Raw genomic sequence first — 20,512 nt, 5'->3', positions numbered from 1 at the left:
GGCCATTCCTGAAATCGATTATTACAACTGTTTCGAAGATTGGAAAATCCGTTGGAATAAGTGTATTATATCAGGGGGGGATTACTTTGAAGGGGACGAAATTGATTTGCAAGAATAAATAAAGAATTTTCGAAATAAATGCAATGTCACCTTACTTTTTGGACACAGTAGTATATGTAAATATATATTTTTTGAAAAATACATATAGTTATGTATTGTGAATACACACACATGTACATCTGTTCACAATAACATATACTATTTAATAATTTTAAAACTTGTGTAACAATATAAAAACTATATACTTTATAAAACTATAACAATATATTGCTTACATAATATTAAATACAAATGTTATATCCTAAAGCTTTTAGGTCTCCTTAATTAGAGAGAAACAAATTCTCTGTTTATATAACCACAATTGATCTTTATTATCCAGTAACATTCTTTAACAAATTGTACAGTTTCATATATATAGTTACATATAATGTATATAGTATAGATAAAGTAATAATAGAGAATAGAATATACTATATAAGACAATAATTGAAATGTAATAAAAATCTGAGATTTCTTATGAATTAGGTTTGTCTAATTAGAATGTATTGAATAGAATACTTTGTTGCTCGTAGAAAGTTTTAAACGAATCAGCAGTACTTCAAAAATTATAAGTGTATGGCTTTTTTCCCTTTTCCTTGTTTTTAAGAAACTGCTTTCTCGAAGTCATCTGACATCGTTGAGAAAAAAATAATTATCAGCAAACGAGCAACTTATCTTAATCAACGGCATAGAATTTCTTCTTTCACGTTACATGCTAAGTATTGGCCTTATCGTCGTTATAAAAAAAATTGTATCTTATTTTTTTTATGTGAGGAATGTTTATGCCACTGCTCGTGCCTCCGGTAGGAAGCTTTCCCAATATTTGATAAGTTGATTCTGATGTTGTAGCATCGACTCCAGATATTCAATTAGTTGCTTCTTGAAGTCTTGCACCCTAACCAATTCGAAGCGTTCCACCTCTTCTTTTATCATCTTCGAGATATTGTCAAATTCCTCTTGGCCTCTGTCTACTTTCGCCTCCCATTCTATGACTTCGGTAGCTGCTTGACTCGTTTTATCCGTTCGTCCAGACTGCTCAAGTCTCGCCTTCTGCTCACGCTTTTTGTTTAACATCAATTGAGCATGTTGCCAATTCTGAAAGACTTTTACTCTTTCATGGAATACATCCTGCAACACACAGTCATATAAAAAATTTGCAATAAAGTGCTAAGATGATATATAATGTTCAAGATAATACTGACTTTAATTGCACCGATGAGCGCAACATAATCCCTCAACATTTCTCCTAATTGATAGAGATCACTGTTACTTTGTGTTTTCCTGATAGTTTCCACTTTTTCCAATGTTTCCGCTAACTGTGCCAGCGCTCTGCCGAGAGACGCTCCTGGCTCGCCGTGACCAAGAACAGCAATCGATTTTGCTGTAGCACCAGTGCAGTTTGCTAATTCCCTCCTTTGATTTGTTAAGGAATCCACTGCAGAATGCAAAGCGCGCAACTGGATATCAAGAGAATCTATTTGCGATGTCTTCTCTTCAAACCACTGTAAAGCAACATGAAGATACATGTTTACTAAATTTATCTTTTCTCAAACAAAATTCGCGTAAGAGATTAATGATAAAACTATTAAGAGATAATGCGGTAATGACGGAACACCCTGTATAAATTAAGATACTAACTACCACTTTTATTTTTTATTCTGAATGAACATACCTTACCCTCCTATCGCAAGCAACAAAAAATCATTTCACAATACCTCATAGGAAATACATGCAAATAAAATAGGTGTTCTCGTTAAAGAACTCACCATATCACTTTCATCCATCTTATACGTTATCTTGTTAACAGTTTCCCCGACTTTATTGAAAAGCCTCATTACACCTTTACCGCTCAATGCAGATGTATTGGTAGCTTTAGGCAATTCCACATCTATTTAGAAAAATAAATCATATTAAAATCATATATAATTTATTAAGAAAAATATATTTATTATGGCTATATCCCGAAACGTGAAATGACCGATTTTGGGGCTTGATACGTATTATTACTGACCAGCTTCTAGAAATTCTCTGAAGTCAGGATCGATACTCAGAACTGGATGTGAGGCTGTTCTATTTAGATACCTCTCGAGAGCTGCTCGACGTCGTTCAATGAATTCGGTGGAGCTCGAATTTTGTTCTTGACTCTTGTCTCCTGACATCTTAATTTTTGTTGTTCCTATAAAACACAATTCACGCGATTTCTTTATAATTTTTCTATGAAAATAAGCAAACTGAAAGAGAAAATTCTTTATCCTTACCAATGACACTTTTTTCTGGAGCTGGTGGAATTATCCTGCCGTTCCTGAGATACTTCTCAGTCAATTTGTCATGGAGTCCTAGAAAGTCGCTGAAACGTCTAATTACGCTAAAAGTCCGCTTCTTAAATATAAGCATATTCGTTCTTGTTTCAACTTTATATGCAACATAGGCACCCATTCCATCGCCTATCTTTTGAGGGGAAGTAACTGTGATCTTCAAGTAAACTTCGGATGTATCTGTTGGAACCTATATATACGTATGCAGATATGTGAGAAGATATTACGATATTTAATTATATAATTCTAATATCGCACAAAATTCATATCATGTACCTCTTCTAAAGAGCGAGATTGTATAACACTTGAAGTTAGCATATCTGCATTATCGTTGATAGGAACATCATGAAGATCACCAATGTCTGTATTCATTGGTCCTAACGGAGGACTCAGAGGACCTGGTGCTGGACTGGACACTGAGGAGAATGAATTCTCCTCTGGTGCATCTCGCAATGATAATTTTGGCAATTCTGCTTGGATCTTGGATACTCCATTGTAAGGTGAGGTATCCTCCAACTGGCTCTGCTCCTGCAAATACAAAAATCTCATCAGTTTATTTTAAATGCATAAATTTATATTGCAGAATTCTTTTTTTGTTATATTCACAAGATCATATTGCAAAGATATATTGTTTCATACATCAATGTCAAAAAGAGATATGCTAGCTTGTTAAATTGTTTTTCTCAATCACAAAAACATAATAACATATTCCATACATAACTAAGCTTTTATCATGAAATATTGGTCAAAAAGAGACATATATCAAAACTTCCTGTGTGCAACAGATGTTTTATTAACAGTAATGTATAATTTTAAGTAGGTCGCAGCAATTTTACATATGAAGTCTTCATATATTCAAGATAGTTAATATAATATACAAGCATAATACTACATTAGAGGTCACAAGTGTTGAATAGATTACAACTATATAAAGTAATTTTTTGACTAGATTAGACTCATTTTTCAAGAAATACAAGTACTATGACATTCTGATACTGTAGAAACAATTCAGCAGTAGATCGCAAATATATCCATAAAAGTTGGGAGTCAAAAAGAAGTGATCTGAAAGGATACATAGACCAGAAAGTCAAGAAAATCAGAAAGCCAACTCTAAGCTGAAGTTAGTATTCTTGAGAGCAAACTAATAAATGTTAATAAAATCTAGCTTTTTAAGGAGATCCCCAATCTTCTCTAAACTGCTGATAAATGAACCGTTAAGCTTACCTTTTTTAGCTGAACTAGTGCTATATTGGAATTTTATTCCTTTTCTCTTTAACGCTAAGTTACATATTAGTTTAAATAACAAAAAGGCAACTTAGTTCAGCTAAAAAAACAGATCCTTTATTCTTCTTGAACCTAGTATAGTTTTGGCAATATAACGAACGATTAACAACGCATTTGGATTGCGAATCGGGAGTGTTATGATTTTCACGAGTTTGTGTATTCGTGATTGCCGAAAAAAACGTATTTTATAATTATTGCGTTTTTCTCTAATGTTAGGAGTAAACATACAGATCGTTCTGTCGCGTGCCTGCGGCATCGAGGTCGCAATACTCGTCTAGGTTACAACGGTCTTCCCGATTATCCGACTTGTCGCGTTTCGGCATTGCAATACCTGCACTGCGGACGCGAAGATATCCTCGTCGTCGTCCTCCAAATCATCCAGTTTCTTCTCGTTAGTATCGAATAGCGGCGGCGATTCCATCATATCAGCCATTTTAACGATTCTGTCAAGTATAGCGACGGATGACGATGGTTGCGCTCGTTGTTCTATCGGGATCGGCCCCCTTGACGACGATAACGCCAACGTCAACGATTGTTATCGGTGATCGGTTAAAGTCGTATTGGCGCTCCCAACGCGAAGCTAAAATTCCATTGTCGCTACGCGACGAACGCGTGTTGAAGCAGCAAACTGTATAGGCTTGTTCGTTTTAATTGCGCTATCTCTTGGTCTCCTATACCTACAACAAGGCAGGTGCACATGGAGAGATTCAGAGGAAAAAGAAAGAATGGAGGAGAGAGATAAGAAGAAAGTATAGAAAGTAAGAGAAATCCATTGTTTCCCGCTTTTTAAGTCAAATTTCGAATTAGGTTATCACCGGATCTTGTCTGGTCAACCACGATAAGATAATCTTCAACGATAATGCCGAGGCGGTTTATCGCTTGTTACACCTTTCTAATAATTAACATTGTTTGTTTCCTTACAATTGAAAAGTTTTAAACAAAGAGAGTGAAGGAACGTGAATGAAATGGGAAAATAAAGAATAACAAAAGCACATCTATAAAGTCGATCTCTACTGTACCAACTGTAGAAAAATGTCTATTGTGATATCAATACACCTGTGTACGATACACTGAACGCACATAATTATCAAGATAACGAGATAAATACTTTATACTATAACTTTCAATGTTTGCCGAAGGATATCGAACGACATTCTTGTATGTACAGCTATTAAGAGACCACACAGTGGAATTTCTCTTGGGTAATATCCGACATCGCCCTAACACCGCCGCTGTATTGTGCAATTCGCGCTTTCTTCGCGCGAACAATACGCCATCTGGATTCGTCGTGATTAAGGTTGAATCATACCGGTGTCTAGCGATGACGCGCTTATGGTGGGGTCGAGTGTGCTCAGTACGTGTGGTGTTCTATCACGAGTAACAGATTCGGCGGATTCTTGTCTCACGTAACGCGTACGCATGTGCGTGCGTACTGTACGATTTCGAATTTCATACATTCAAATTCGCACAAACGTCATCGCCGTTGGTTGACCGACATCTGACCGTGGAAAGATTCGCAGGATCACTGGAATCGATCGTCGATCGTTGGAACGCACTTCGCAACATACAAGATGCAGGTGAGCATTCGAGTACACAGCTTTTATCTAACTATAAACGCTCAGACTAAATTTGCGTGCAATATCGTGTACTTTCAACACAGCACCTTGACACCTGTTAATACCTCGAAGTAATGTCTCTTTTGCATGAGAATGAAAAAATTGTGAAAGAAGGAGAGAGAACGTTCAGTTATATCCTATGAATATGCAACGGACGCCTCGGCGCTTACGCATGTATATTTGGTATTTCCCGCAGATCCTGTCCGTGCACTCGAAGGAAAACATGATAATAGTAACCGCAAAGTGACAAATATACGAATTTTGTATGTAACATAACAATATATACAGTTTGATCGATTATTTTATAATTATGGCAACTACCCAGTAAACATGCATGTCTAAAAGATGTCGAAAGATATCTAAAAGACGTCTTATGCAACAAAATGTTGCATAAGATATCTTTTAGATATCTTTTTGACATCTTTTAGACATGCATGTTTACAGACGGAAACAGTTGATAACCGATTTTTTCGGGCATTTGTCAAATTACGCGGATATTCTTAACTTACTCAGATATTTCTCTAATTATCCGGTTGTTCGAATAACCCCCGGTACTTAAGTTATTCTTATTTCTTATTTTCTTTTCAAATTATTCTATGGGTAAAAGTATCGGGTTATTAATAAAATCAATTCAAAATGTACAAAAAATCTTTTTAATGAAATCCTGTTTCTTTTTACATGAATATATTTTCCTCGTGAACGTATAAAAGCATTAAATTTCTAAAAGCATAAATCTCTAAAGGATTTCTTAAAGTGTTCCAAAAGAGTTCCCAAGTCCTCCAGAACACTTTTGGAATTCTTTAAGAAGTCTTTTAGAGATTTGTGCTATATGGGAAGTATTTATCCAAGTAGCAGGATGATGCCATTTGATGATAAGCTAAGGTCAACGAAAAGTAGATATTTTATATCTACTTTTATATATAAAAAATATATAATTTTTATATTATAATATGCCAAAATTATAATTATTATTGTATATATTATATATTATAATTATAATATGCCAAAATATAATATGAAATATCTGTTCACCCAGCAAACATGGTACTATTAAATGACATTTTAATAATATTTTAATAATTGATGATAGTGTTAATGACATCTTTAACGTCAATAATGCACCATTAATACGTCATTAACGCATCAAATGACATCCTGCTACTTGCACAAGTACTTACTATTCATTAACTACACTTTTAATGCTTTTATACGCATGTTTACGAGGAAAATATATTCATGCAAAAAGAAACTTAGGATATCAATAAAAAGATTTTTTATACATTTTGCGTTGCTGTTAATAACTTAATCCAACTTGCTTAAACATTTGATATTTGATATTTAAGACTTTCGCGGTGTCCACAAATATTAGATTTGGTTTTCGGGTCTGAGCCGCATGGATTCTTTATCTGATTCCGAATGTTTCGCAAACATTTCAATTCACTTTATCAAAAAGGAACGATCCGATGCTGAATTGCTCTTTGATTTTGACATTGCTGCGATTGTTTAAATATTCAATATTTATTTTAATTATGATAAGATAATCATCTCAAATAGTACGTAAAATTTTAAAATTGTTGCGATAACAGCTTGTCGCAGCTTAAAATGCAGAATTTTGTTTCATCACAGTATCATCACGGTTATGATGTTTTGACAAAGTTGTAGCAGTAAAAATGAGACAAAATTTTTCGACATTGTAAACATAGTTGCGATCATTTGGCTGCACAGCTATTTTTCTGTAAAGCTTCACGTGTTATTCGGAATCGAAATAAGGATTAAAGGAGAATGTTTTACATAGTTTTAATGGTATATTATTGATGTTAAAGATATCATTAATATTATCATCAATTATTAAAATATTATTAAAATATCATTTAATAATATCATGTTTGCTGGGTGAACAGATATTTCATATTATATTTTGGCATATTATAATATAAAAACTATATATTTTTTATATATAAAAATAGATATAAAATATCTATTTTTTGTTGACTTTAGCTCATCAAATGACATCGTCCTGCTACTTGAATAAATACTTCTCATATAACACAAATCTCTAAAAGACTTCTTAAAGAATTCCAAAAGTGTTCTGGATTAAAGGACAATTTTAAGTATACTAGTTATTTCTTTTTAGGCTTAGCTTCCTTGATGCTTTCTTCTACTTTTTGTAATCTCTCATTAAATTTAGTTAATTTCATTAGTATTTCTTGTAGGATTTGCTAGATACTTTCTTCGATTGATTTTTCCCCTAAGATATTTTTGTTAGCAACGCTAACAAAATTTACCGGAGGCAATGATCTTTTTTTAAAGACTTATTGTGATGTAAGAACAGTAGTCTCTCTTCTCTTCTCTCTGATGTTTATGCGACGGTGAAGGAGCTTCGTTTAATTTCCATTTCTTGGATTTCTTATTTTTAACACAAATCCATTCCGTTTCTTTTGCTAATTTTTCCTTATTAGTGTAATACTACACTCTTGCACTATTTTCCTGTGCTACATTCTCGCTTTACTTCATTAGCATGATTTTTTTTTTAATTCGGCAAGTTGTTATTGCAACTGTCAATAACATTTCTTTGCTCCTTTTTTTTCTTGACCGTTTTTAGCCATTTATTGTATAAGTGTCTAATCTTATAAATTGTATAAATGTAATCTGTTTATTTACTATTCTGTTGTAGTTCTTCAGAAATAGCAATCCGTCATTGTATTTGCGTCAGAATGTTTTTCTGCTGAGGTTTTCCTATGTTGATCTGCAAATGAGTGATTTATAGTTCTACCAAAAGGACTATATTTTTCACTTCTTCGGGTCAAGCTTTGGCGATCGATGTTTAAATTATGCAATAAATGGCTCTCCCCAGAATTCATATAGCCTCCTTAGAAAGTAGATTGTCCGGTACTTTGACTGACGTACCACCTAGGGTAATAAATCTGTCTGTTTTGTTCATTGCATGTTTTTTTTTTTCTTTTCCACTAGCTATTCTGGAAGGCCGATATTTTCTGTTAGGGTTTTCTCCCTTAGCTGAATTCTTCTCATTTTTAAGCGCTAGAGTTTTGTCTTTTGTTCTTCATCTACTGTGATCAAGGTCATATCCAGAGTTCGCGACAAGGACGTTAGATGATTGGACTTGCTGGTTTACTTGATGTCATACAGCACAGCATTTCGCGGCTTTTTATAGGTGTACATTTCCTAGCAAGATGTACTCCATCGCGATTCTGCCAGCTATTAGATTCTCTTAACACCAATTAATGCAGCTAAAATGCTGCGGCTGCATTTTGACTTTTTTATTTATAAATTGTTCTTGCTGTAAAATAGCTATAATTAAAACTAGCAGGACGTTATATTAATTACATTTTTGCTGCCGCAGCTAATATAACTGTGTTATTTAGATGTTCACACTGAAAAAAAGAAATTTTACTGTTGCAGCTATGGTTTGCTAAAAATATATTCGTTGCCACAATAAAAAATTTGCTATTGCAACTAGGATTTTTGCTACTATTACTTCAGTTTCATAGCTAAATATATGCCTACTGGCAGCTATACTTTCAACTATCCATATGTTATAACGAGATCTAGCTACCGCACACAGATTCTTGCTGCAGTAACTAGGTTTTTTGTGTTTTGTGGCACAATGACTGAATGAAGGTAGAATGCGTCGCATTTTCGGAGCCGATCGAATTGACCTCGTTTACCCTAGGGTCCAAGGGCCCGCAGGGCGGTGATGGATGGCAAACAGAAAGTATAGGGAGGGAGGGGTAAATAATAAAGGGACCCGATGCAGTATCCTATTCGCGCTGTATGCGACTGGCGGTTACGCGCACGTAACTGTGACAGAAGGACACGATGAGAAAAGAGCGCGCGGAATCCCTTCAATAACGACGACGACGACGATGGCGACGACGACGACGACGACGACGACGACGACGGCTACAACGTTGGTGGTAGCGACGGTGATGTTGGTGGTGTGGGCGATGGTATGGTAGTAGTGGGGAAGCAGGGTGGGTAGAAAGAACATTTAATTTGAGCTTGCGAGGAAGTAGTTGATTGGAGATGCGAGGTACAGCCGTTCTGCAGTTGTAGCTCGGCCGTCGGTCTCGTCGGTTTGCCTTCCGGGGGAGATCCTCCGTCTCGGTGTCAGCGATATACAGAAAAAGAAAAAGAGAGATAGAGGTAGAGAGAAAAGAGAGTGAGGAGGAAAAAAGTACGATAGCGAAGGTATCGATAGTGAACGATAGTAAAGATATCTCGAGCGCGATCAATTATAAGAAATCGCGCTGTAATGAATCGGCAGTCGCGTAAGATCGGGTGTCGCTGTAGCATCGGAAATTTGCGAATTCGGCGTTCATTGAAAAGGTACGAATCCGTGAGTTGAATCCAGTCCGACCCACGACGACGATCGCGTGTCAAGCTCGGGATCGAATACAGCTCATACAGGTACTTTCACTTACGGGGTTTTTTGTATAACGTCGGAGATGGTCGACATGGTAAACTCATCGCTGAGACTCTGCCAATACTTATGTTCTTCTCACTCGGATCTTGGTCAGTTAGCCTGAACAGCTTTAAAATTGCTCCACGAAAAGAAGAACAAAATACAGCGATCGTTCAGACAAGCTCGTTACGATGATCGTCTTGATTTTATTTTAATTTTGATTATTATTCACAATCTTAAGTACACGGGAATTGTTTTTCTCGCATCGTGTGTTTGTGTGTTTATGATATTCATATATGGGATTTAATTAATGTATGTAAAAACCGAGAGACAGTTTAGCCCTGGCAGTCGGGGTGTAATTAGAATCGCATCTGTCTGGCGCGATCGTCGTGTCTCTTCATTTTCTCTTACCTTTCACGTTGCGTGAGGTCAGTTTAGAATTGATGAATTACTTCAACGACGGATCGAAACCATGTGCTTTAATTCATTATTATGTAAAACGTGCGCGAATATTTTCTAGAATCGAGTATATCGCGCCTATCCAGATTAAGCAAAATAAGAAAAATACATTATTGTCGAAGTACACGATGAAATACGACGCAAATTATTGATAAATATCAAGTGTCGCGGCGCGACATCGAGTACATAGTAAACAAGAAAACGCGATCGTGTAGCTTATCTGGAATTTCTGGGTCGATTGATCTTTTAAGTCAAATATCTCAAACACGAAAACTATAATAGAAAATCTGACGATAAATTTCTTATATAATGTTTAGCGCGTGCATAATTTGCATCAAACTTGATTAAGATTGGTGCAAGCAATACGGAGATCTCGAAATTTCGCCCGCAAAAAGTTCCTTTTATTTTTACAAAAATTTTTCAGTTTCAGATCAGTCACACGTATACACGCATTTGCATCGCCAAGCGATTCAGCTTCAAATCATACATATACACACGCACTATCTGATTCTATATAATTTATATGAAAGAAACTAACATTATAATAGAATCTAATAAGAAAATGATTTTTTTGATAATTTACAGTAATTATTTCTCTATATAATTGTATAATAAGAAATACTGAACATTTTTTTCTCGGTATATCATCACACACGTTAATCATTTTTCATTAAAGTTAAAAATGATTTTATCGTCGTGTAGATTCGATGCATTATATTGAAAAAAAGACAGATTTACATTTGTTATCTCTGTCGTATATCGTCTTATAAATCAGGAACCCTCGCTTTTTAGTCTTTTGCTTGATTGCTTCGCGCAGCTATCGCAACAATCATCACGAGTGTTACATGGATCGCTCACTTAGAATATATAAAATTAATGGGAATCTTAGTTGGTCCCCTTCGAATTCTTCGAGTCAACGAGCACGCAAGCTTCTTCAATCATAAATCGACCTGGACGGGATCGTTTGCGTCATATCGTCACGGCGATATTAAAGACACGATCGTCTTTTAAGATGGTTTCAGCTACCTGTTGAATCCTCCGGCTCCGTGCCAGTGTACACGTGGGAAAACCTTCTATAGAGAAGCTGCGAATAATTCACACATCAAGCCGAGGTCGCGGAGAATCAAGAAAGAGCGGCGCGCAAAATATTATTGGGACGCACCGTCGGATACAACGTAATTCGTCGCGTTACCCGAATCCCCTCGATGTGTTGTCCAGGGGGCAGGAGGTCGGGACGATCGTTTTCCCCCCTTAATTATTTCATAGTGGATGACCGAGTTGCGAGCTCGAAAGCGCGCTGTGTCCCCTCCGAAACGCGGATATATTATTATCATGTTTCAGGACGCGCGCGAGTGCCCGTTAATCGATCCTCCGTAATCTACGACGTCGTTCCGTTAATCACTGGATCTTCCGCTGGGGACGAGAAATTACCGTCTCGGCGTTGTTATCCCTAAGACGAACGAAAGACCGTTTCGTAAGAAAATTTAGCATTATAATCATGGAGAGGGTGCGTTATAGCGGAGGGTAAAACTTGCGAGCAAAACTCGGCAATCCAAAGATTCTTGAGAGATTGAAAGAAAGATTTTGGAAAAATTTCTTTTATAGCGTGATGTTATAAACCGCGAGCTGTGAAATGTCACCTCTTCTTTACCCTTGAAACCGTTCTTCAGTTGGAACAAAAAGTAGCTGCATTATTAGATTCATATGTACGTCATGTCAATATTGTAAAGTTTCAGTTTCTTTAGAATATGGTCTTTAGAATGTAGTCTGTTTTTTCAGCTACGCTGCTATACTGATGCAACAAATTAAAGTGAGATAAAATATATTTGTCTCACTCTAATTTATTGCGTCAGTGCAGCAGTGCAGCCGAAAAAATAGACTTCTCTTCGTGTTTCTGCATTTTCCTTGTTAAAGTGTGACGTATGAAAATTTCAATATCCATGTTGCAAAATTCACTTTCCGTGTCAGCTTCAAGGTGAACCGTTTATCAACATTTATTTGTCGTAATATTTAAGATACGCGATTCAAAAGTGATCATTAGAGAACGATTTAAACTTTGATTAGAAAAGTAATTTCTAATCAATTTTTAGAGATGTTTTAGATATCAGGAGATAACTTGAATTTTAATCGAGACCGCGCAAACATATTTGCGCGATCAAAATCAAACTTAAGATTGAAATCAAGTTTGGGCAACAACCCATGTGACATTCTGTACATATGTTTCGTTCTTGAAATATCGAGAAAGAAAAAAAATGAAAGAAAAAAAATAAACCCGCTGACTTAGAGATATAAATGGGTCGAGATAGGCCGTAAAAGGAAGCCGCGGATAGGTACCCAACAGGTGGTCGAAATCATTTCTTGCTGCAGTTGCTAGTAGTAGGAAATGTAGACACAATGCTTCTCCTCTTCGAGAACAATAATGATTCACGATTGTTTTTCTCTTTTATTTTCTCTTTGCTTCTCATTCCGGACATATATGGTCGAAGAATACCTTATTTATCCGTTCTGTTTTCCGAAATTTGAAAACGCACACGTATGAACATGTACATATCGCTCATTTGCTGGAACAATGGCATAACTAAAAAAATATGATTTTTCAGGAGACACGATTAATATTTTGAATTGCTATAACTTTGTATGAAAATTTTAAAATACCATATTAACATAATTTAGTAAAGTAATCGTCGTTTTAGCTATAAATAGTACATGTACCAACCCTTTTTCTCGTACTAATAACTTAGTAAGGGCGATTTTTTAATTATGTCATTGTTGCAACAAATGAGCGTACTCTTCGGCTGCGATCTCACACGAGTGCGTTTCAATACAGCTTAGACACTTTATTTCGACGTGTAGTTTTGCATGAAATTAAGTTTTTTTGTTAGACATCGGTTACTTCCCAAATTGTACAGAAACAAAGTGTACCATCATAGGATTTTGCGACAACTGAAAAGAACAATTGCATGCAAAATATTGTCAATTATGTACATAACAATGTGGCATACATAACACTGCTACATGATAGAAAGGCTAAGTTGATGTAATGTCTCATTAATCTCTCGTTTTTTTTCATCTCGTTCTCTGCCGAACCCGGAACAGCAACGAGAATACAATGATATATTGATTCGAACCAAAAATTCAAACAAAATATAAAAGACAAATATATAAGATACAAAAACATAAAAAAATATAAAATAAAAAACAATATACGAAAAAACGGGACCAATATATTATTGCGTCCTCGTTGCTGTTGTGAATTCGACAGAGAACGAGATAAAAAGAAACGAAAGGTTAGTGAGACATTACGGTAACACAGCACATAGTTAATCTTTCTTTTTCTTTTCACTTTTTTCTATTTCTCTTACATTGTTTCGGACTGCTGTGTGATAAAGAAAACGTTTTTTACTTACCATATATCTGTTTTTTACACGCGATTTATCTTTTGATGCTTTTATCTCTTCTCTTCTTCGCAGATGTTGGAACATCTTGAGTGACACGTTTGTTTTATTTTGTTATCTAGTTGGTTGCATACATTGAATTTCAAGCAGGGATCAATTATTAATCGTACTTGTGGCGATAAGAAGGCTTCTAAAACAAAGTTATGAAAAATTAGTCTTTAATCTGGCGAGAGGTGTACTTGATTACACTTGATACGTGGAAAGCGATATAAATACCCCGATCGTGATTGCCGTGATATCGCGTTTCCCAAATAAAATGATAAGCCGGCTAATGTTCCACGACACAATTCGAATGGCCATCGTTTCTCGGATTGATCGATGCGTCAAGATCAAAAGATCAGAGGATCATTTTACAATAAAATATACCGAGCTAAAAATGTTTGGGAACACTCGTGTGTTGTTTTGCGGTGGAAAGCCGATCCTGCGGTTTGCATGACGAAACACATATCGCGTAGTTTAATTGCGGATTCACCGTCTGACAGGTGAAACCTGATAATACTGTCCTAGAATATATAACTGTTTGCATAAATCTGCCACTTGTAATCGTGACTTGTTGCAAAAACAATTAAATGCTTGATATAAGAACGGAAGGAATATCGAATACAGGCGTCAGTTGCACCGAAGTTTCTCTTTGATACTACGTGTGATTCACCTTATATAATTCATTATAATATTAAAATATACATGTTTCCATACCATTAGTTTTATTATGGTTGTTAGTAAGACACACTAATCCGAATCACTTGCCACACATCGGAATGACACAGATATGCTACTCGATTGATTTAAATATACATGCCACAATTAATTACACCGTTAATTGCCGTTGATTTAATCGTGACGAATTTAATATAATCTAACGAATTAATTTAACATTTAATTTCCCATCAAATTTAATATCGATTCATCTTGTTCTCTGTACGTGTTCTAACATACATACTGAAATATTATTGTTTTTCGTGTTTATATTCTGACATACATATCCTATAAATATGCGACCTTTCTGGACCGATAAATGTTATTTTCCCTTCAGAAGTCCACGGAAGAACTGACGAGGTGCAGCACAGGGACGTTGGCGGAAGTAGTAGTGGAAAATAACAGTGACAAACACACGACGACTCAAACTGTACGCAGGAAGATCATGGGAGTTTGCAAGAAGCTCACGCATTGGGTAGTCCTGATGGACCTGCTCTTCCTGGCATCATGTAAGTCTTGCACATACGAATTTCGCGAGACGCGAGATGCGACATGATAACAAGTAACGGGATATTCTTTCAGGTTGTTATTCTAACTCTTTTATCTTCTTTTATCACTCTTTTATCGATAAAAGTATCTATAAATATAACTTGGGCCCGCCAACCGAATGGTGAGCTAACTAAAGGATCGTCTACAATGTGGACGCAATTACATCTTAAAGTCGTAGCACTAATCTGTGGATCGATCATGCAAATTCATGACAAATGAAAAGCTTCATTGAGGAGTTCCAAAACTTTTCATTTTTCACGAGTTTACACGAACGAAATAGGTACATGATCGACTCACGGATCAGTTCGACGACTTTAAGACGTAGCTGCAACCGCATTGTATATAAATGACCCTTTACAGTAACCCTTAGGACCGTGGCATAGAGAAACGTGAGACTTAAGCAGTAAAAAGATTGAACAATCGCAATCGATTATTCTTGGATTGTAAGGAGAATAATCATCGTTGCTTGGTCCATATGCTTACTACTTAAGTCTTACCGCTGGTTTTCTATGTGTTTCCGGCCTTAGAGTACTCGGTTGATTCAATCGAGCCTTATAAGCCTTCTGACTTCGTTTTCAGTCACAATGTGTGTTTAGAGGCACTTTTATATAAATAGATATAAAAGAGGATTCAGAATAAAGGCCATAGTCTTTACACGCGCCGCTGCACGTTCAATCTTTCTCTCAGTTATCAATTGTTCAATCTGCATTCGAGATTTCGCAACTAGTTGCAATCGGGTGGTCTCAGTTGATTCAAACCTACATTCTTCGTGTCCGTTCGATGTTCTTTCGCGCGAACCAACTCGCGTCGTCTCCGTTCTGTTGATACATTTTTCGCATACATTCTTTTAGTGAAAGTTCGGCAATATTTCATAAAATGTGAAATTCACACCGTCGGCACACATGCTTCGCGAAATCCGAGATTGAAGTTTACAGAAATGATCATTCTATCACATAACATTCCCATATAAATTGAATTTTGAAGTTTCATTTATTGCATTCCCATCGCGAGTGCAATTTCGCATTGCGGCGGAATTCCACGAGAATTATTCATATGTGTACGGGATGTTCGTTTCCATTCGTATCGTTTAGTTCGTTTAAGTATACGTCTTCTTTGTTGATCCTGAAAAGTGTTACTTTTCATTAAATTTTGCGATTGTTTATACCTTAATGAACGTTTCCACAGTGCAAGTCACACACACAATGCTAGCTATACTTAGTCATTATAACTTTGACTTCGAGATAAAATATAGTGGGCTTCCTGAATCTATTTATAATTTACTGCACTAATTGAGCGCGATGCTGACTCTTATTAGACCCATAAATATTCGAGACGAGTAAATGTGCATATCTTTACGCCAGACGGGAGGAAGTGCCAACTTGTTAATTGGCGCGACGGTTATTGCATTAGCAGACAAACTGCAAACAGTCGGAAGTGCATGCCGTGCATTCTTCCTCAACAGCTGGAAGCGCTAAACTTCGCGGTAACCAGCACGCTATTACAGCTAATTTAAATCGCGAGGGCTCACACACCGACAACCGTTGTCACCTTTGTCACCGTTGTCGAGCTTGTGCCGATCGGCGGTATCGAAAAATTGCATTCTCTCGTTGTACGAACGAGTCCTATCGTTTTCATAGGCGTAATTAGCGCCGACACAAATGACATACATGTCTAATAAGTCAACTATGAGTTTAACGTATTATAAATTTAAAGTATAAATCAAGGTTCTGCCCTGTATTTCAAGATTATTTGGATTATTTACATATTTGCTAATGTAGACAGTACACAATCATTTTTCACGTAGATGATGTGAGTAAATGATATAGAATATTGCAGATTATATTGAAATATATAAGAAAGTGTATAATTCAATTGTAAGACAATTATATATCGTACTTGACTACTATTTATTATAAAAATGATGTTTAAAGGAGATAAATTGCACGAAACGAAATTTTCGTTTCGTTATGTAACAGATCGGTAAATTTATATTCTCTGTGTACGTAAGAATATAATCAGATAATTCTAACTTGCGTTTAGAAAATGACGTTTACAAAGTTGCATATCAGAATTCTAAAAGTTAAATAAAAAAAAATTCTTCTCGATTAAGATTTGTTCTTTAAACGAGACAATATCCAACGGCAATAAGTAGAGAGATAGCTGATGTGTTTTGAACGCCAGAAAAGCTGTTTATTGAATTGAACAAGGTTATTAAATTAATGGTGAGGAAAACATATGTCCCGCGTTGGTGGCGAAAGGGTTAAGACTGACGCTCCAACCTCGTGCCTCTGCCTGATTGTTATCGGGCAGATCGGACGACGCAAAGTAGGACTTCCTTTTTTCTTCTCGCTCGCGACGCAAGTGCGGTCTTTTGCATGAAGGCGCATTCGTCGGGGATGAAACCACGCGTGTAATGAAGCCCGACAGGGAAACCGCGAACTGTGTAATGTAATATTACGGACGTCTGTTTGTCTAGAATTTTTACGGGCGTGTCGCTCGCTTTAAATACCTCTGTGCAACTGTCGCGTAATGATGGCAACGAACCGCACGTTCGTTCCAGAGCCTGAGTAGGTAAAGCATCGCGTGAACAAGAAAAGAGACAATAATTTCTCTCAAGTGCTCAAGGTTAACTACGAAGGCGCGAATATGATTTTCGAAAGATTATAGAGATTATAGAAATTATTTAAGATATAAAAAAATCACCTTATCAACATCGCTCCTCTCTTTTTTCTTTCATAAATCATTTCTACTTATGATTGTTCAGATGCGAGCGTTATGAGCCCCTTTAGAATGAATTTACTAAATCGTGAATTTTAACCCTTAAGCACTGACAGGAGTCTGATAGATTCCCAATGAAATAAAAAAAACCTATTGCTGTTTCACTCCCGCTTAAGCGTATACACATCGCGTCCATCTTTTCTTTTAGTAAGATACGAAGTGGCGATAAGGAAAGGCGTTACACTTTCTCAAGTAATTATCAAACTTTGGAATATTTTGATAAATCTGTGTCAGCGCTTAAGGGTTAGTCCGACAAGAACGAATTCATTTTTTCCAGTTGACAAAATCTCGAAATTTTTCTGATGATGAGGGGCGATCGGGCGGATGAGGTTTTATTTCACCGTCTTTATTTTTCTTCATGATGCTGACAGTAGCGTTTAGATGTACATACACATTCGTTCTATACAGTAGAAATTCTTCGCGGGAAGAGAGAGTGAAAGAGGAAAGACATACATATCAAACGGGACTTTAACCTTTTAACTGAACACGAAGCAGTCGTGTATGTCACTAGCGCATTCTCCCCCGCAACGTTTACGGCATACAGATGTATACCACACTCATCATTGTCCGTCTCTCACATATGGCAGTGAGCATGACACGCACGGTTGGTCAGGCTCGGATTAAGGAGGCTCAAGGCTAATTTCAGTTTAGGGATCCTCCGCGACACTGGACCGACCACTACGTGGAGATTATAACGTTCGTCGGCTCCATCCTGTTTCTTAACCGTGTAGTTAATGCACGGTGCGCGTAATAGACACTCGTCGGCAGAGAGTGGATTCGTTGCGATCACTATTTGTGTATGGAATCGCACATTTCGACTCAACTAAGTCATTATAAAATTTGCTAAGGTAAACGTCCCAGTGGTCGAACATACATGTGACATATTGGTGATTGACATATTGGTTTTGTATTTTTCTTTGTTGAAATGCTTTTCAATATACAAAACAATATAATAAATGACAAGAAATATTTAATTACTTTGTGATTTTGCTTCATTTATTGATAAGTATCTTAACAAACACAAGTATATTATTAGTAATTATATTATCAGTAATTCAATTGTCGGTACACGTTCAATCACTAGGACGTTTACCTTAAGTGTATGCTAAGTTACACGGAAAAAAGGATTTGCTAATATATGGACAACTAAAATTATTTACTGCAGGAGCAAATTTTCTTGCTTTCATAACAAAATTATTTACTTGTTATATATATATATATGTATATTAGCAAATCTTTTAGCTATCACAACTAAATACTATGAAAGCAAGAAAATTTGCTCCTGCAGTTAATAATTTTAGTTGTCCATATATTAGCAAATCTTTTTTTCCGTGTATTATTAGAGAAATATTTAAACGCGTTTTAATCGTTAATCACCGGGATTACCGTTATAAAAAAAAAATTTTAAATGTGTATGTTTCGAAAAGTATGTATATGTTCTAAAAATAGCGCATACTAATATTAACTAAAAATTAATAGATAAATTAGTCTTTAGTCGGTATGTCATCTCATTTCGAATTTCTGACTAGCGGTAGCGTGTCGGAATGCATTAGGAATGAATCACAATGCAATTCCGGTCTATGCGTTTCTCTCTCTCTGGAAAACGCTACCGTGAAACATCTCTCGTCGCAAATGTGTGACACACAGGGTACTTAATCCTCATAATTTTTGCTCGTTTGTCTCGTGACAATATAACAGCTTGTAAAAGCGAAGAATCAGGGCTATGCAACGAATATGGAAATTATAAATTCTTTGGAACCGAAAAACAGACTTAAACAGCCGGCTTTTAATTGTTTATATTCGTTTCCACTGTTTTGCACGACTATTTTACACTCGTTTATAGAATGATTTGAGCTATTTTTTCGACTCATTTTGAAACACGTTCGACATTCAATGGCAAGATTTATGAGAAAAGATTATGAAGATTTCTCAAAGACAAATATTTTAACTGAACGTCCACTATGTTTCGAACGTAGTTATATAAGATATCGTTGAAACCGTTTTGTGTAAACAAATATTACATGCACGCTTGCAATTAAAAAGATCATTTAGAGATAACAGAGTGAAAATAAGATATGCAAATGACAATATTCATCCGTATACAGATATTTTGAAAATTACTTAATTTATTTAATAATAATGAATTGCGAATTATCAGTTTGTTTACGAAGCGTTACCCAGTATATAGTTAATTAAAAAAAAAACATCATTGATTGTGCTTGGAAATAAAAATCATAATGACCTTTAATTGAATATCACAAATGACAAAATTTAATTCAGTCTCATTGATGTACTTTTTATCGTATTTCACTCGGCGACATGTATGTCGAGAATTATGAAAATACAAACAAATCTTTTTTGCACTTTATTTGCAACGATGATACATAATGAAATACCCTTGTTTCACCAAGTGTCTCTCGGTCGTTCACTTGTTTCACTCGCTCCTGAGACGCAGGCGAAAATTGCAATTACTCGCGCGACTGCTCACCACAGTGCGAGGTAGCATTACTTTTTTGCTTTACATGACTAATTGCATTATGCGCGGGACGTGCGTAACTAACGAAAAAACTGCATTTTTCTTCGAGTAAAGACACGTAGCTGGCACAGTCACGCCTGACGGGACTGAAATCTATTAGTTCTGTTTCGCGAAAAAAGAGAAATAAAGAAGAAGTCACAAAACATATTATCGTGTCGTTAAGATTTCGCGGGAATTGTTGCTGGATCATAAATATTTTAAAAATTCGTTCGGAAAAGAAAATAGGGAGAGACAAGAGAGAGAGAGAGAGAGAGAGAGAGAGAGAGAGAGAGAGAGAGAGAGAGAGAGAGAGAGAGAGAGAG

At 36.1% G+C, this 20,512-nt stretch overlaps 2 protein-coding genes and 1 long non-coding RNA gene across 11 annotated transcripts in view; 1 reads left to right on the top strand and 2 right to left on the bottom strand.

Moving 5' to 3' along the window:
* Positions 1-399: 399 nt before the first annotated feature.
* LOC116853909 (sorting nexin-2-like) lies at positions 400-4,275 on the bottom strand. Its single transcript, XM_032835242.1, has 7 exons — positions 4,030-4,275; positions 2,691-2,942; positions 2,358-2,604; positions 2,111-2,275; positions 1,866-1,987; positions 1,302-1,601; positions 400-1,227 (listed from the first exon to the last, which is right to left on the bottom strand). Exons 1-7 carry the CDS (start codon positions 4,129-4,131, stop codon positions 880-882), a joined length of 1,536 nt encoding a protein of 511 aa, XP_032691133.1. The 5' UTR covers positions 4,132-4,275; the 3' UTR covers positions 400-879.
* Positions 4,276-5,038: 763 nt separating this feature from the next.
* Positions 5,039-20,512, top strand: part of LOC116853910 (phospholipid phosphatase 2-like) — a 25,149-nt gene continuing 9,675 nt past the window's right edge. Inside the window, exons 1-2 of one of the 9 annotated variants that reach the window (XM_032835245.1) lie at positions 5,039-5,275; positions 14,688-14,856. In XM_032835245.1, coding sequence (XP_032691136.1) covers positions 5,270-5,275; positions 14,688-14,856 — 175 coding nt within the window. In that variant the 5' untranslated portion in view covers positions 5,039-5,269. Of the gene's footprint in view, positions 5,276-9,352; positions 9,479-9,521; positions 9,743-13,772; positions 14,367-14,684; positions 14,857-20,512 lie in introns of those variants that run through there. The other 8 variants (XM_032835243.1, XM_032835250.1, XM_032835251.1 and 5 more) reach the window with 8 other exon arrangements.
* LOC116853911 lies at positions 12,603-13,974 on the bottom strand. The gene is made up of 3 exons (XR_004380050.1): positions 13,868-13,974; positions 13,604-13,781; positions 12,603-13,139 (listed from the first exon to the last, which is right to left on the bottom strand). It is a non-coding gene; the product is annotated as an uncharacterized LOC116853911 (long non-coding RNA).

Source organism: Odontomachus brunneus, unplaced genomic scaffold, assembly GCF_010583005.1.
Source record: "Odontomachus brunneus isolate Ranch 3 - 2012 unplaced genomic scaffold, Obru_v1 Obru_scaffold_007, whole genome shotgun sequence".
NCBI classification, from domain to species: Eukaryota; Metazoa; Arthropoda; class Insecta; order Hymenoptera; family Formicidae; genus Odontomachus; species Odontomachus brunneus.
Note: the sequence above shows the minus strand (reverse complement) of the source record. Positions and strands in the feature narration are given on the sequence as shown.

Bases quoted from the DNA above. Each gene is read 5' to 3' on its own strand.
- LOC116853909 (XM_032835242.1), bottom strand. From the start codon at position 4,131: ATGGCTGATATGATGGAATCGCCGCCGCTATTCGATACTAACGAGAAG. The intron at 1,602-1,865 runs GTGAGTTCTTTA...GTTGCTTTACAG, and splicing joins AGATGGATGAAAGTGATATG to TGGTTTGAAGAGAAGACATC. The intron at 1,228-1,301 runs GTCAGTATTATC...TGTGTGTTGCAG, and splicing joins CGCTCATCGGTGCAATTAAA to GATGTATTCCATGAAAGAGT.